Below are 15,166 nucleotides of genomic sequence, written 5' to 3'. Positions count from 1 at the left end.
GTTCCAGCTACTTAAAGATATTCTAGTGTAGAGAACTTTAAGACTTATACTGTCACATTGCATATAAAAATGTTACTGCTGAAGCAGTATAAGAAAAGGTACAGTGTATGTGGATTGGTCTTATTCTACAGCCTTATACATTTAACAAGATTTGAAACGTGTGAAACAACTGTATAGGCCTCAGTATTTTAAGTAAAGGCATCTAATGTTTACAGCATTCTTTTGGTGTAATGAGTTCATTAAAAAGCTTTTGATGCTAATTCTGAAATCTATAATTTGTTCAGTGTCTTTCATATGCAGTTTTGATGCTAACTGACAAGCTGTAAGTTAATTAGCACAGACCGTACTAATGAGAATGTTTAAAATCTTCACTTTTGAATTTTCATATTGATGTGCTGTGGACAAATTGAAGTAAATTCTAATATACTGGAGAGGAAGTTGTGTTTTTTATTTGGTTTGCTAGGCAGATGCTTTTTCAGGTCTAAGTGGTGTCAGGGGAGAAAGTTTTTTTTTTCTTAATTGCAGTTTTAAAAAGAGTATTGCAAGAAACGATTTTCTTTTTTCAAAACAAGGGATAACCCAAAATCAGGGCAGTTAAAGTAAGGTTGTTAATTAGTATGAAATACAGCATATTGAATTAATATGTGGTGTTAATTAACAGGAAGTCCAATGTTGTGTTGTAATTACTACCAATAGTTTTGATATAATGTGTGACTGAAGGTGAATATTATGGCGAACAATTTACTAACCACATTAAAACTAGATATCCTATCTTTTATTAGTTTGTTTGTTTCTTTGTTTTCTTTAGACAATATGGATAGACTTCTGCGACTAGGAGGAGGCATGCCTGGTCTGGGACAGGTTAGTATCCAGCTTATCAATATATATTTTTAAAGATCAAGCTGTATCCTCTCCCATATCTTGTCTATTATCTCTTACAAAAAAATTAAATTATCAGAAGTACAAAAAGGCGGACACGTAAGTTATTGACTAAACGTCTTTAAATTATGGATTATCTTCATTTGTTTGTAGACAAACAAACAAAAAATTAATCATTCTTTGCTTCATTACGTATGCAGTTGCTTATGCTGTAAGCAGGATTGATTGGAACATGTACATTAGCAAGCTGCTCATACATAATGTGACTGGGTTCCTACAGTTCACTGAGTTTTTGTTGTTGCTTGACAAGAGTTCAACAATGATCTTGTGCTAAGGAAAGTAAATCAGCATTCTATTAGGCAGTTGTAAAAAAGAAGGCAGCCAAAACAAAAAATATATAATTTTAAAACTGGCCTTTGGATCCGCCTCAAACTTTGTACAGTTGCAGCAGACAGTCTGTTCTTGTTCTGTGCCAGATTTGGGGAAGTTTAGGTAAAGGATTTTTGAGTAACTATTTAAAAAAAAATACAATTGTGTTACTTCCCCTCCCTGTTCAGAGGTAGGCAACCCTAAATGTCCCTAGATTTAAGACAGATCACATAAATTCAAAGATCAATCTTGTTTGTCTTGAAAGAGAATGGATTGACCCACCCATTTTTTTAAAAAAAATTGGAAACAATCCAGACTTCAAGTGCTGGAATATTAATCCTCAAAAAAGGCCTTTCAAAAAGGAAAAACATACACTTTGTTATAAGGCTGAGCATACCTGGTAGCTAGCAGGAGCTTTGGGAAATGAAACATAGTTAGGGTCACAGAAACAGGCTGAAAAGATAGATTTTCTTTAAAGAGTAAAATAAAAACAGGTTTGCTTTAAAGGAAGTGGTGGAATAACAACCAAAGAGTGGTTTGCCATGTATCTTCAGTTAATGTTCTCTCAGGATTTCTCAAACCAGTCTCATGTAAGTTTTCAAAGAGGGAAGCAGCTCCAGGTCTGGGACATCTGATTTTTGACCCTGTCACTCAAGGGAAGTGACAGAATTAGCTGTCTCTTAACTAACTTTTTAAATTCTTCCTGGCTACACAGGCTTATCAGAGTCATGGTTGCAAGATATTCTGTGTCTGGTTGTAAAAATGGACACAAAAAGAATATTTTTAAAAATAACATACAGATATTGAAAATATTTTAAAAATGCATTTAAGAAAGAATGGTGAACAAATATTCAGAAGCTCACTTTTTAAAGCTGTGATTTACTGTGTTTTGCTTTGTGGCTTGGGATGGTCTTACTGGATCCTAGCAGAGCTTTGAAGCCTATATCTTGTCGTTGTGTAAGACCGGGGGTGAGAGCAAGTTTCCTCTTACGGGAGTGCCATCCCTCCCGCCTACCATCAAGAAAGAGAGCCAGACCCTGCCAGTTCCCCCACCCAGGAAGATAAGACCACCTGGACCAGACCCGGGGAGGCTAAAGAAGAATTTGAACGAACTAATGATCAAGGAGACCAGGACTATTGTCGGGACGGGGAGAAAAAGCACGGGAAGTAGTGGAGGCAGTACTGGTGGATAAAAAGGAGGGGAAGGAGAGCTACCTGTAGGCTGGGAGTGGATATGGGTTGAAGACCCCTGGACAGGAAAGGTGGAAAAACTGAGGGTCCTGAAAGAGGAGGTGGATGCCAGGAGGAGGAGATAATTCACCCCTAAAGCATCATACTGGGGTGAGAAAGAGACCAAGGAGTGGCAGAAGAAATTGAGAGACAAGAAAGAAAAGGTGGAAAGAGAACGAAGGGAGAGAATAGAATGGAGGATGTGGGAGATGCAATGGACGGGACCAAGGGAGGACCCTGGCAGACGGGGGAACCCTCCAGGGAGTGTGGCTGGGTGGACTATCGAAACGAAGACACCATCCCCTTACTGGAGGGTGAGAAGGGATTATTATTAAACCCGGATACCCCACCTGAATGGCTGGGACCCTGGAATGTTCAGAATGGAAACCCTTTTAAATTGACAAATGGAACCCCCCAGTAGACCTGTTGTCTGATGGGGAGAAAGGTTGGAATACATTTGCTGACACAGGATTTTTTGTTAAACCACACAATAAATGTTACCCCTATTTCGAAGCCGAGGAAGTCTGATGATTTATTTGGGGCTGGCTTGGAGCCGAACATCGAACCGCACACATTGTCTCCTGTCAAAGTCTCCATTCCACTCAGTTTTGTCATTATACAATTGCTTGGTATTTTTAAAATTCCAAAGGTGTTATGTGCCATCAAGTCACTTCTGATTACATCAGTTAATGGCCTCCAAAATGTCATACAGTGGACCCTCGACTTGCAGACGGCTCAACTTACAGACTTTTCGAGTTACAGACTTCTCTGGCCGCAAAATTTAGATTTGACTTGCAGCCGGAGAATCGACTTACAGACCAGAAAAAAACCCAAAATGGAACAAAAATAGAATAAAAACTGCCAGTTATGGGATTAATCGGTTTTCAATGCATTGTAGGTCAATGGAGATTCGACTTACAGACTTTTCGAGTTGCAGCCACAGTTCCAATACGGATTAATTCCTTAAGTAGAGGGTCCACTGTATCATTAACAGCTCTGCTCAGATCTTGCAAACCAACAATATCTCATGTTAGGCTGTTCCCTGTTCCTATTCCCCCATCTCTTTCTAGCAATATTGTCTTTTCCAGTAAGTTCTGCTCAGGTGTTGCAAATTAACAGTTGTGGATCCCTTTATTGAGTCAATCCATCACATGTTAGTGTTGAGAATTTTGATTATAACGTGTATTCTCATAACATCAGCAGAGTAAGGAGATATGTTGGCATGGGGCCAACTCCAGAGGCTTTATATGGCTCTTGCCTCTCCAAAAGCTTGGAGTCAGATTCGGATATGAAGCTTGTAAGAGCACTCTGTTTGGGAAAACAAACCTTGGACCTAAAGACAAGTTACACAGAGCCTCTTATCTAGCTGCTTCTAATCCTCCCCTTCATTAGCAGAGTAAAGACACAGACGTAAGAAAAGGCACAGAGAGAGTTCTGATACAACTTATATCATAATATATTAGGCTTGGTTAGACATAAATACATGGCAGTATATACATTGGCATAGACTTCTCAGAGCAACATTATATTCAAATTCAAATAAAGCAAATGACCACCAGACTTATAACTGAGTGGCAAAATGGTGCTCTCATACACTTGCTTATATACTGAGAGCAGCGTATCACTGCACACATGGCAGCTGAAGATGTTTAACAAGCATTACCTAAGCTTGTTCCATCTGCATGTTATCAGTCATCCATTGGCTTGACAGGTTACAGGAATGACTTTGCATTCTCTACTACAGTATTAAATTTAACCCCTTGTTCACTTAAAAGAACAAATCCTGACAAGTTATTGGTGAGCAGAGATATGTACTTATGACATTGAGAGAGTAAAACCAACAACTTAGACTACTTACATATATACATAGAGAATAGACATTCCTCTGGCAGCATAACATGACATGAAGCAACACACAGCATAGGAAAAAGTGATCTTACAGCAGATAAAGATGTTCATTTTACACATGACTTATGTAAAGTTCTGTGACCAATCAGAAAATACATTGCTTCATTTTCTGTTACACAATTTCATCATGTACACAGCTGCACATTAAGTCTTAATCCTTGATCGTCGTTGTTTAGTCATTTAGTCGTGTCCGACTCCTCGTGACCCCATGGACCAGAGCACGCCAGGCCCTCCTGTCTTCCACTGCCTCCCGGAGTTGGGTCAAATTCATGTTGGTTGCTTCGATGACACTGTCCAACTATCTCATCCTCTGTCCCCTTCTCCTCTTGACTTCACAATTTCCCAACATCAAGGTCTTTTCCAAGGAGTCTTCTCTTCTCATGAGATGGCCAAAGTACTAGAGCCTCAGCTTCAGGATCTGTCCTTCCAGGGAGCACTCAGGTTTGACTTCCTTTAGAATGGATAGGTTTGTTCTCCTTGCAGTCCAGGGGACTCTCAAGAGCCTCCTCCAGCACCACCATTCAAAGGCATCAATTCTTCGGCAGTCAGCTTTCTTTATGGTCCAGCTCTCACTTCCATACATCACTACAGCTTTGACTATCCGGACTTTTGTTGGCAAGGTGATGTCTCTGCTTTTTAAGATGCTGTCAAGGTTTGTCATTGCTTTCCTCCCAAGAAGCAGGGGTCTTTTAATTTCGTGGCTGCTGTCTCCGTCTGCAGTGATCATGGAGCCCAAGAAAATAAAATCTGTCACTGCCTCCATATCTTCCCCTAAATATAATCAGTACAGTAACTCAGGTAAAATCAGCCATTTTACATTTAACTATACAACATTAATATTTAATATAGTTTCATATCAAAATCTCAAAAGTTAGGTCTCCTTTTCCTGATGCCCCTTCCCCACTTTTGCAACAATAGTGTCTTTTCTCGTCAGTTCTGTATTTTCATTATATGTGTAAGGTAGGATAGCACCAGCTTTTACTCACTTTTGTTTTAGTGAGAGTTCAAGCTTGACTTCATTGAGCACCCATTTATTTGCATTTCTGGTTGCCTTTGGTATCTGTAAGATTCACCCCCAACATCACATTTGAAATGGTTTTCCCCACCTGTCTTTATTCATTGTCTGTCTTTTTCATAGTATGAATGGTATTGACCTTGGTTTCAAGTGACAATCTTTGCTAACTTTCAGTCCCCCCCCCCTTTTTTTTTTACATTTCAGAAGGCAAGGGGACTTGGGGCTCACACTATGTGCCCCTCAGCTGCCAACAGTTGATTACATCAACATTACCTATTATTAATAATCGAGGTCCAGGCCACATGTCATTTTAAAAGAACCAAATAGAAATTGCTTATTGTTACAGATGTCGACAGAACGAGCAATGGTGTTAACTCTTAAACATTTTCCTTCATCCACTCTCAACCACCACTCTCCCGCCCAAATTCCAAAAATCTCTCATCTCTCCATCTCCCAATCTCCTCAACTTCCTAACTCAAAACTCCCTATCTACCCCTCCTGCTGCTGCCGAGTCTCCTATATCTCGTGACTCCGCCCCTCCAGCACTCCCATTGGTCTGGGCAGATAGTATATGAATATTCATGACCTGGACAGATGCCACAGGGACATCTTTTGGAAACCATGCAGGCAGCATGTTTGTAAAGCAGTGGTTTGGAAATTGGAAGAAAGCTTTCTAGTCTGTATTCTTTAGAGCAGACATAGCTACATTAGTTTACATGAGAGATTGAAGAGTGTATATGTTTCTCCATTACATGTATTGAACTCACTCACATTTTTGCTTTATCATTTTGTTAAGTCCAAATGACTACAGCCACATCCCAGCTGTTCTAGGTTCTGCCCTCCCCCAGCAACCATATTGCAGATCATATGTTCATTTTCTGAGATCCTCTAGCACTGGGAAATTTAACATGAGGGAAGTTTCAAGTTTAAGTATACTTAAACTTTCATTGTAACAAATCAGGAAATTTAGTTTGAGAAACCTCAAGTTTATAAATGTGGGATATCGTGTTTCTGTATCAACGATTCAAAACATCAGGAAACGACCCAACATTGCTGCATAATATAAGTGCCCGTGTTGCCAGCAGGAAAAAGGATGCCAAGCTTTCCATAGAAAAGGGCAGCTTGAATGTTGATGAGACCCATGTTAGCCATCAAAATGGTCTACAGCAGTGTTTCCCAAGCTTTTTCAAGTCATTACCCCCTTTTTAAATAGCCAACTAATGTGTGGACAACCCCCCTATATTTGCATTAAAGGGCATTTTTAATGCAGTAAATACATTAAAAATAGAACCTTCAGAATGTAATTCTAACCTAATATATTGATATTAATGTAATAATTGGGGGGCTGTAAATCTGCCTCTTTCGGACAAAATTTGAGAAGGAAAAATTGTCAATACACATTAAGTTAAATTTACTTTTTGGTTGTGGAAATGACAGCCAGTGACTTGTGTTGTTCTGAAAACTTAACACATTTTGTGGCATGAGCAAAACTAGCTCCTCAGATACAATAGAGTGAATGTTTGCTGTGGTTTTTATTTAGTATAATTTAAGCCTCCAAACAAATTTTGAAGCATGCAACATATGATGAGGCAACATATTTTCGTTTGTCATGTGGAATCATATGTTAAGAGCAGAGGATTTGGCAAAATTTGACCCAGCATGTGGTGGAAAATTCAAATCTATTCCAGCATGTATGTGTAAAGTGCAAATCAGTGACAAAAAATGTTCTGGTTTAGATAGCAGTGGTGGTTCATATCTCATTCATGGAGTTCTGTGTGAGAGAAAGCAGATTACATAACACATGTTGCTTGGCCATCACAACAATGGTGTAAGAATGGAAAACATCACCAAAAATGCCACACTTAATAAAGTCTTCACATGAACCTGTAGCATACTATCTTCATTGTAAACAACATCTGCTAGGGAGTAATTCTCCAGTGCGTTCTACCTCTGCCACATGATGCACTGCTTTTTTTGTCTCCACAGTATGCCACACCCTTTCCCAGTTTATTGATTAGAGAACATAAGAAGCTGTTGGTCTCTCTAGCTCATTATTTTGAACTCTGGCTGGCACTAGCTCTCCATGGTTTCAAGCAATATTCTTTCCTAACATTACCTTGAGACTTCTGCTATTATCTAATGGTCTCCCATTCAAGCACTAAACCTGATAACAGCTTAGTTAATGAAATCAGATGGAAATCAGATGTGTTCAGGTGGTGGACCCAGGTACTAACCTGATTCTAGTGCACTTTTATTCTTTCATTGCTGTGTGGTATATCTCCACCACTGAACTTTCATATCCCCACCTTTTTTTTTAAATAGTCATAAAGTGATTGTGGTCTTGATTACCTTTTTTTCTTCTCCAACTATTTTTTTCTGCACTGCTTTTAGGTATGCATTGTTAGATATATGCACGAGTAAGAAACAGCTGTTGTTCTCAGTGCTTCCTTCTGAATCCTGTGCAAAGTTTGAAGAACCATTGATTTAAAGTGCACTAATTTAGAAAATCCAAGTTTCTCATAAGAGTGGGAGTATGAGAAGATCAGTGGCTTCACAACTATTTTTATTTTCCATTACCAAATTAGGAAAAAGGACTCATATGAATTAGCTTACATATGACTAGTTGAACATTTATATCACTATCCATTTTGGGGGGGGGGGGCAGTGTTCAGTTATGTGGGGCAGCTGATGCCTCACATGCAAGCCAATGATGTAAAACAACGAATCTCCAAATCAGCAATGTCTTGGTTAGCCCAAAGAAGGAGAAACAGGAAAATTAACATCATATTTTGACAGAATCATTGTGCTTGATAATTTGTATAAGAGTAGACATCTTAAGCTTGAGAGGTCTCTGATTTTCCAAGGTAAGTGTGGGAATGGATAAGTGTTATAAATGAGGTATTGCATATAGATGATCTCTTCTGATAATGATCCCCTCCTTTAGGTTGCCAGTGAGCTTACATTAAGATCAGATTTGTGTGGAGATTCTGGTGTAAGAATGGATGAATCAGTATTGGATGGCTGCTATGATTTGCATGATCCTGAAGACTTTGGAAGTGATAGCTGTAACCAGAAATTGCAGTAGTTCCTGCTCCAGCTCCTACATGATGTTACCAGTTTGGCATTGGCAGTTACTCCATGTTCTGTCTTATGGCATCACTTGGTGGCCAGTGGGTATGTGAACCAGACTTCACTGGTTGTCCTCCATTACCAAAGTCTTGTACTCAGAATTACAAACTATATATTTTTTAAAACACTGGTTGTATGGGCAACTTTATTGAAATAAAACAATTAGCTTACATCTTTTAAAATCAGCCATATTAGAGCTACAATAAAGTATTGAAACATGGATTAGCATGTGCTATTCACTGTTTTCCATAAAACCCGTAGTGATAGTAACAAAGCATATAATTTTGTTTTGGACTCTTGATGAAGCAGTACTTGTGGGGAAGAGAGGATAAAGAATTTCCAATTCATTTAGCAGTAAAATAGTTTGATGTAACACCTGAATGTGGTAAACTATGATTTACTTAAGCAATTGTTTGCTTGCAAATCATGATCCCAAATCTTTAAAGTGCTACAATGTTTTCAGTTTGTTTTTGCTGTACATCTGCATGTTGGCGTTATTTATCTCCTGTAGAAAATTGAGGTCTATAATTATTCAATTAGTATCTGAATGTCCTGGATTTTTAAAGCACCTTTAAAGTGTATTAGGTGAAGGTAGGATAACCCTGAATGAATGAAAGAATTGGTACATATCATCAATTCAAATGGCTTGTTATTTTAGAAGTGTATCAATGCAACATTTTTTGCTTCAGTTTTTTTAAAAACAACTATTTGCAAAGGTTACTTTTATTCCCATTTTACAAATGGCAGAATTGAAATTGAGTGGCAGAGGCTCATTCACAGGCACTGAACTACTCATGAGCAATATTTGAATTAGTTCCCTTAAGTCAATGTAAAGAAATTTTTTTCAGAAACAGCACTTGCTGATACATAGAAATGTTGGCAGATGTTCTTCAGATACAAACCAAATAAATGTAGACTTCTATAGTAAGCTCCAAAACACAGCTGCACAATTTCTTTGTGTTGAAGAAGGGTTGAAATGTTGTACTGGTCTGTACTGAACTAAAGTAGACCCGTTGCCTCAATAGAATTTACAGAAGTGTTGACAGCAATTGAGTCAGTGGGTCTACACTTAGTTGGGCTAGCAATAGGATACTGGCCAGTATAATTTATTAATGTAAATTAAATGTTTATTCTTGCTGCATTTCCTTTTCAGAATTCTAAAATACAATTTCTAATGCACAATAGCATTGACAGCTGGTGACATGATGATGTGGGTGGGTGGGTAAATAACCCAGAGTAACACTGTATAAAGCCCTCAAAAAGAGTAACTGCAACGCCAGCTAAGTCTGTCCTTGAATGCCGTACACAACATCTTGCCATATTTGCATATTTCAACTTTGGCTACATGCTTATAAATGGTGTCCTATGGGAATAGATGTAAAGGTGTACCACTTATTTTAAAAAAGGAGCAGGGGGAGGGGTGACCTGTTTCTTAGCCGTGTTAGCACTTCAACTGGAATTAAAAAGTAAGAATTGCAAATAGCGATTTTGTTTGAATAATAGGCTTGCCAATTAGCCATCAAGTGCTTCCATCTGTGAAACTGTTGATCAGATGGATTAGCTGGGACATTTCCAGATTAGGGCATTGTACATGGCACTTGAAAACTGTCACTTTGAAAGAGGTTTCAAGTACTACAGTGCTTGATACTGTAGAAGCTCTTTCCTTTATATTTTTTATTTTTAGAACTCATTGATAAAACTTGTAGCACTTAAGAGACCTGCCACTGATCTAAAAATCCTGGTGAACATGTTGGTCTAACGTATGTAGAGGTTAAACTTGAAGTCTAGTTTCCTTTTGGGTGTTATGCAATGACAGGTGAGTGATCTGTTGAAAAACTGAATGCTAGTTTGCTTGTATTTATCATTCAGAACAAGTTATATTAGGTCTTCCTTCTTGTTCATGAGTGCGACTCCTAGTCTTATTAGGAGACTCATATTTACTAAAGCACTTGACTCTTATTTGTTCTAATGTTTTTTTATCCCTAAAGGAATTTTGTGTCAATTTTATTTTTATTGTTTGGTATGTTGCCGCAGTGATTGCTCTTTCCTGTAGAAAATGCGGAAGAAATTATCTTTAAAAACACATCAAACATTTCTGCTATTTGCAGTCACACAAATGCAACCTGCATTTGTATAGTAGTTTAATTCAGTATAGCATATTCTCCAATCTATAAGCATATGTATTACCATCTCCAATCATATATTAATGCAGAAGCTGATCAGGATTAGGCCATGTTGGTACTTGGATGAGAAATGGCCACATAAGACCAAGGGACTCCCGATAGTGCGAAGAAAGAATCCTACCTGAAATGCTGGAGAGCCACTGCCAGTGAGAGTTGGCTAGATGACCAAAGGTCTGCCTAATAAGACAGTTTCTTTGCTTTAAACACTGATAACTCCATTGGGTTTTGGATATAAAATACAGTGGTGCCTCGCTTAACGGGCGCCCCGTTTAACGACAAAATCGCATAGCGATTAACTTTTTGCCATCGCTTTGCGATGTTCCCAATGGGGAAAAATTGCTTTGCGATCATTGGTATCCTGTTTCGCTTACCGATCATTGCAAAGCAATGATTTTTAACAGCTGATCAGCTGTTCCAAAATGGCCGCCGGGTAAAAAAAATGGCCACCCGCTGTTTTCTGGGACGGATTCCTCCCTTACCAGGCAGCGAAAATGGCCACCGTATGGAGGGTTTTCGCTTAAAGGTGAGTCTGAAGCCCATAGGAACACATTGAAGGGGTTTCAATGCATTCTTATGGGCTCTTTAATATTGCATAGCGACGAAATCGCTTTGCAATGATTTTTGCTGCACCGATTATCATCGCTATGCGAGGTACCACTGTACATGATTAGGTCACAACATTTTAATGGGGAAAAGAAAAGAGTTGAAATAAGTATATTGGTATATGTTTTCCCCTAAAAGCAAAAATATGCAAAGGTGTACAGAAGACAAAGATTACAGCAGTAGCTGTGGGTGTGTTAGAACAGCATTCCTATATTGCTCTTCATAGCGACCATATGTATATTTTGGAAGGGCCCTGTTCCTCACGGTATAATAGGCAATTTCATAATCTCTTAAGAAAGCAACTCCTTGACTCACCTTCAGAAATGAAGATATCTGAAAGAGTTACCTTTAGGCCTGGGATGGGCAACTGATCCTCCAGATATTTGTGGATTGTAGCTCCTATAAGCCCTCGCTACTGGGTCAGCTGACTGAGATTGATGGGGAATTATAGAACAAAAACATGTGGAGTCATAGGCCACATTTTCTGCCCATGTTTTAGGCAGAATATTATAGTGCCCTTTGTAGTGTATGGGTGGCAGGAAAAGTGACATCTAGGTGGGCACAGAAACGTATTTATACTGCTTCTGGGTTTACAGAGGATTGCAGGCTTATGCAAGGATTGGAATAAGGCTGTTATGATGTCCCCAGATTTAGCAGAGCATACATTTTAAACTCCCTGAAGTAGTTGGAATAACAGCCCCCACTTGGTGTGCAATTAGTCAGATTCTATCCAACAGTCCCCCCTCCCCATACATGATAGTATTTAGTTCTTCTTACCCACATCTTACCTTCCGGAAATAGATACTGGCCCTATTGGTATTTTTCCTTGAGCCTCTTGTGCCCATTTGTAGTCTTGCATAGGTAAGTTGCTGTTCTCAGTCATTCACCTGAAGTGAGAGATGGCAGCATCACCACAAACAAGAGACTGTTGTGGCAAAATGCTGTTTTAGGGTTTCTTGTTCATTGTGACTTTCCATCTATTCTAACCAATGTGAACTGCTCCATGGAATACTGGCAAGGAACACCAACGTGAGTCTAGTTTTTGTCATAGCTTACTCAGGGTCCGACTGGGCAGATCAATATTGTTGGTTTTAGGATTTTGTTTTCTTGCGCATATTCAGTACTTTTGTTGCCCACATTATTTTACTTCTTGTTTCAGTAAAATTGCTTATTGAATGTGTAATGGAAGGAGGAAAGGATGAACTGCATCACAACCAGCAAACAAGGGCAGATAAGACAGCTGTCTATTTACTCAAAAGTAGTATACCTTACAGCTTAAGGAAGCCTGCTTGCTTCATGGCTGTGGGACAGTAAGGCGAGTACAGTTGGTCTACAAGCTTATCTTGGAAGTCTGGCATCAAGTGCAGCAACCACAATCCTGACAAAAGGAAGTTGATGCTTGGCCCTATGGAGATCCTTCTCAATCCTGTGAGAAAGATTAGGTTGAGGGATGTGATTGTTCCTTTGCACTGAATAAACTTCATAGCTAAACAAAATATGAACACAGCACAGAGTTCTGATTGCTGTCCTCTGAAGATGCCGGCCACATAGACTGGCGAAACATTAGGAAGAACAACCTCCAGAACACGGCCAAAGAGCCCGAAAAACCTACAACAACCAAGAATATTTTAACCTGTTTCCTCTATTCTCTTTTGTCATATAAATGATTACATCACATCGATATTGTTTTTAAACACCACCAGGATTCTATGAGTTTTGCCTTAAGTAAGAGATACACATAGATATTGGTAGAGTCATTTTTCCTTTTTTAAAAAATCAGCTACATATGGTATTATACACAAATTTTCAACTGAATATTACTGTCATTTGTCTTTGCTTAGGAAAACTTCTTGTTCCATTCTCTTCCCCTTGACTGTTGGATTCTTAAAATATATGTATATCACATTACTTTTAAATCTCCATATTCAGGAATATTAACTCTTAGATCCTCTAACTATTATTTTTCAAATGCAGCAATATAACATGTATATGCGCAGTGGTTTTTTAAAAGAGGTTTTTACACCCTCAGAAGTAGTATACTCAATTGTCTCTAGGTGTAGCAGCTGAAAATCTGCACTCCAAGAGTTAAGTCAGCATGAAAGAATTCATTTCCACTTTAATGACCTAGCCTTGCTGGGTTAGGACGATAGGGAACATGCTTCTGACTTGCACTCCTATTGCCAATTAACACCTCCTATAACAGGTTATCTCAGCTAGTCATTGAAGCAGAGGCAGTAGAAATAGTTTACATGCATCTTGTTTTTCACACCAGTTGTTTAATGCTCACAAATTTAAGTATTAAAAGGTTCCTCTTTTTTTAACTTTACTGGGTAAGAATAAACATGACAGTGTTGAATAGTTATACATTTGCTTATACCTGTTTTGTTGTGTTTATATATTAAAGGGTTTGATTGTAAAAATAAGGCTGGAGATGGCATCAGCTCTACCCCCCTTATATAAGAATTTAGTTCAGTTGCAGAAATTTTATTTATAGTGACATCCACATCCAGAGTTACCCCATTTGACTACTGTGAAGCATATTTTAAAAAATCTTTTAAAGAATTCTGATTGAGTAAGAGAATTTGAATTTGTTATTTCTTATTTTTGTAGTTTACTTTTGCATCAGTTGTATTTGAAAAAGAAATATAGGTGTAAGTGAAGGGCAGTGTTCTAAAATGACACTTTGATTTATGATTAATCAGCAGGTATTCTAATAACATAATAAAACTGGCTAAATAATTGATACCAGTTCACACTAAGAGAAAGGTGGAGTAATATACCTAAAAGTGCTAACAAATTTGCTAAAAGGCCTGAGCAGATAACACTTTGAGGCATTAGTTTTATGCTGTTATAATGGCAAATGCCTTTTTTTAACACTTAGTCAACAAGGGCTACCCAAGGAAAAGTCACAGCTTTTATAGCTGGATCATATCTGAATGCTCCTGAAGAAGTGTTTCATTTCATCCTAATTTGATTGATCAGTTAGTCAGCTACTTAATCTTTCTTCTTTTGCACTTTTGGAACATTTTATATCGCTAAACAATGGTAAAATAAATGCAATTTAATAATGCATGTCTACCTTAAATCCTGGATTCACTAATAAGTGATATCTTAAAAGAAATGATTGATGCTGCTTATGGCTGATATGATTGCCCTGCAGGCAGGTCAGTTCACTGACTAACACTTGGTAGACAGTTTAGTCAGGAAGAAGCATCTGTTTCTTCTCTTAAAAAATATAATCAGGATTGATTTTCTCACCCCCTTCCTTTGTATGTATTGAGTACAAAAGAACTTTAAACACATGTTTTAGCTTTGTAATGGATAATTTTAGTCATAAGTAAAAGACCAAATTTAAAGGATTGTTTCAATGGTGATATTAGCACATTGAATCCCTGAGGGATATGATACATCTGGTATATCTGGGAAAATATGTCTACTTTCTGTCACCTTTGTAGATTGCTGGTTAGAATGGAAAATGAATGATAGATGAAGTTTGATATGTAACCTAATTGCCCAGTGTTCATGCTCTGTGTACCTTCATTAATATTTCTGGGTAGTAAATGCAGCTTATATAGGGCCTCCAACAGTCTGTGGATTTCTGATATACTTTAAAAGGAAATCTGCTACGTTATCCCACCTCAGGAGTTTGTACATTTTTCTGTTCGTTAATTTCTTAACTTTAGACTTCAAATTGTCTCTAAAAATGTGTTGGGACAAAATTTCATTTGAATTTAGCTACTCAAGAATCTAGAATTTTGGTCCAAAACAAAGGTATAATCAACTAGCTTGGTAGTTGGTAATGATGCTCAAACTATTTTCTTTAAGACAGTCATTATGCAAAATAGACTGT

General features: G+C 38.1%; 1 protein-coding gene across 3 annotated transcripts in view; it reads left to right on the top strand.

Moving 5' to 3' along the window:
• Positions 1-15,166, top strand: part of PSMD14 (proteasome 26S subunit, non-ATPase 14) — an 86,928-nt gene that overhangs the window by 21,193 nt on the left and 50,569 nt on the right. For all 3 annotated transcript variants that reach the window (XM_020798342.3, XM_020798341.3, XM_072982336.2), the window contains exon 3: positions 809-861. In XM_020798342.3, coding sequence (XP_020654001.1) covers positions 814-861 — 48 coding nt within the window. In that variant the 5' untranslated portion in view covers positions 809-813. The remainder of the gene's footprint in view (positions 1-808; positions 862-15,166) is intronic.

The sequence above is a fragment of the Pogona vitticeps genome, chromosome 1, assembly GCF_051106095.1.
Source record: "Pogona vitticeps strain Pit_001003342236 chromosome 1, PviZW2.1, whole genome shotgun sequence".
NCBI lineage: Eukaryota > Metazoa > Chordata > Lepidosauria > Squamata > Agamidae > Pogona > Pogona vitticeps.
Note: the sequence above shows the minus strand (reverse complement) of the source record. Positions and strands in the feature narration are given on the sequence as shown.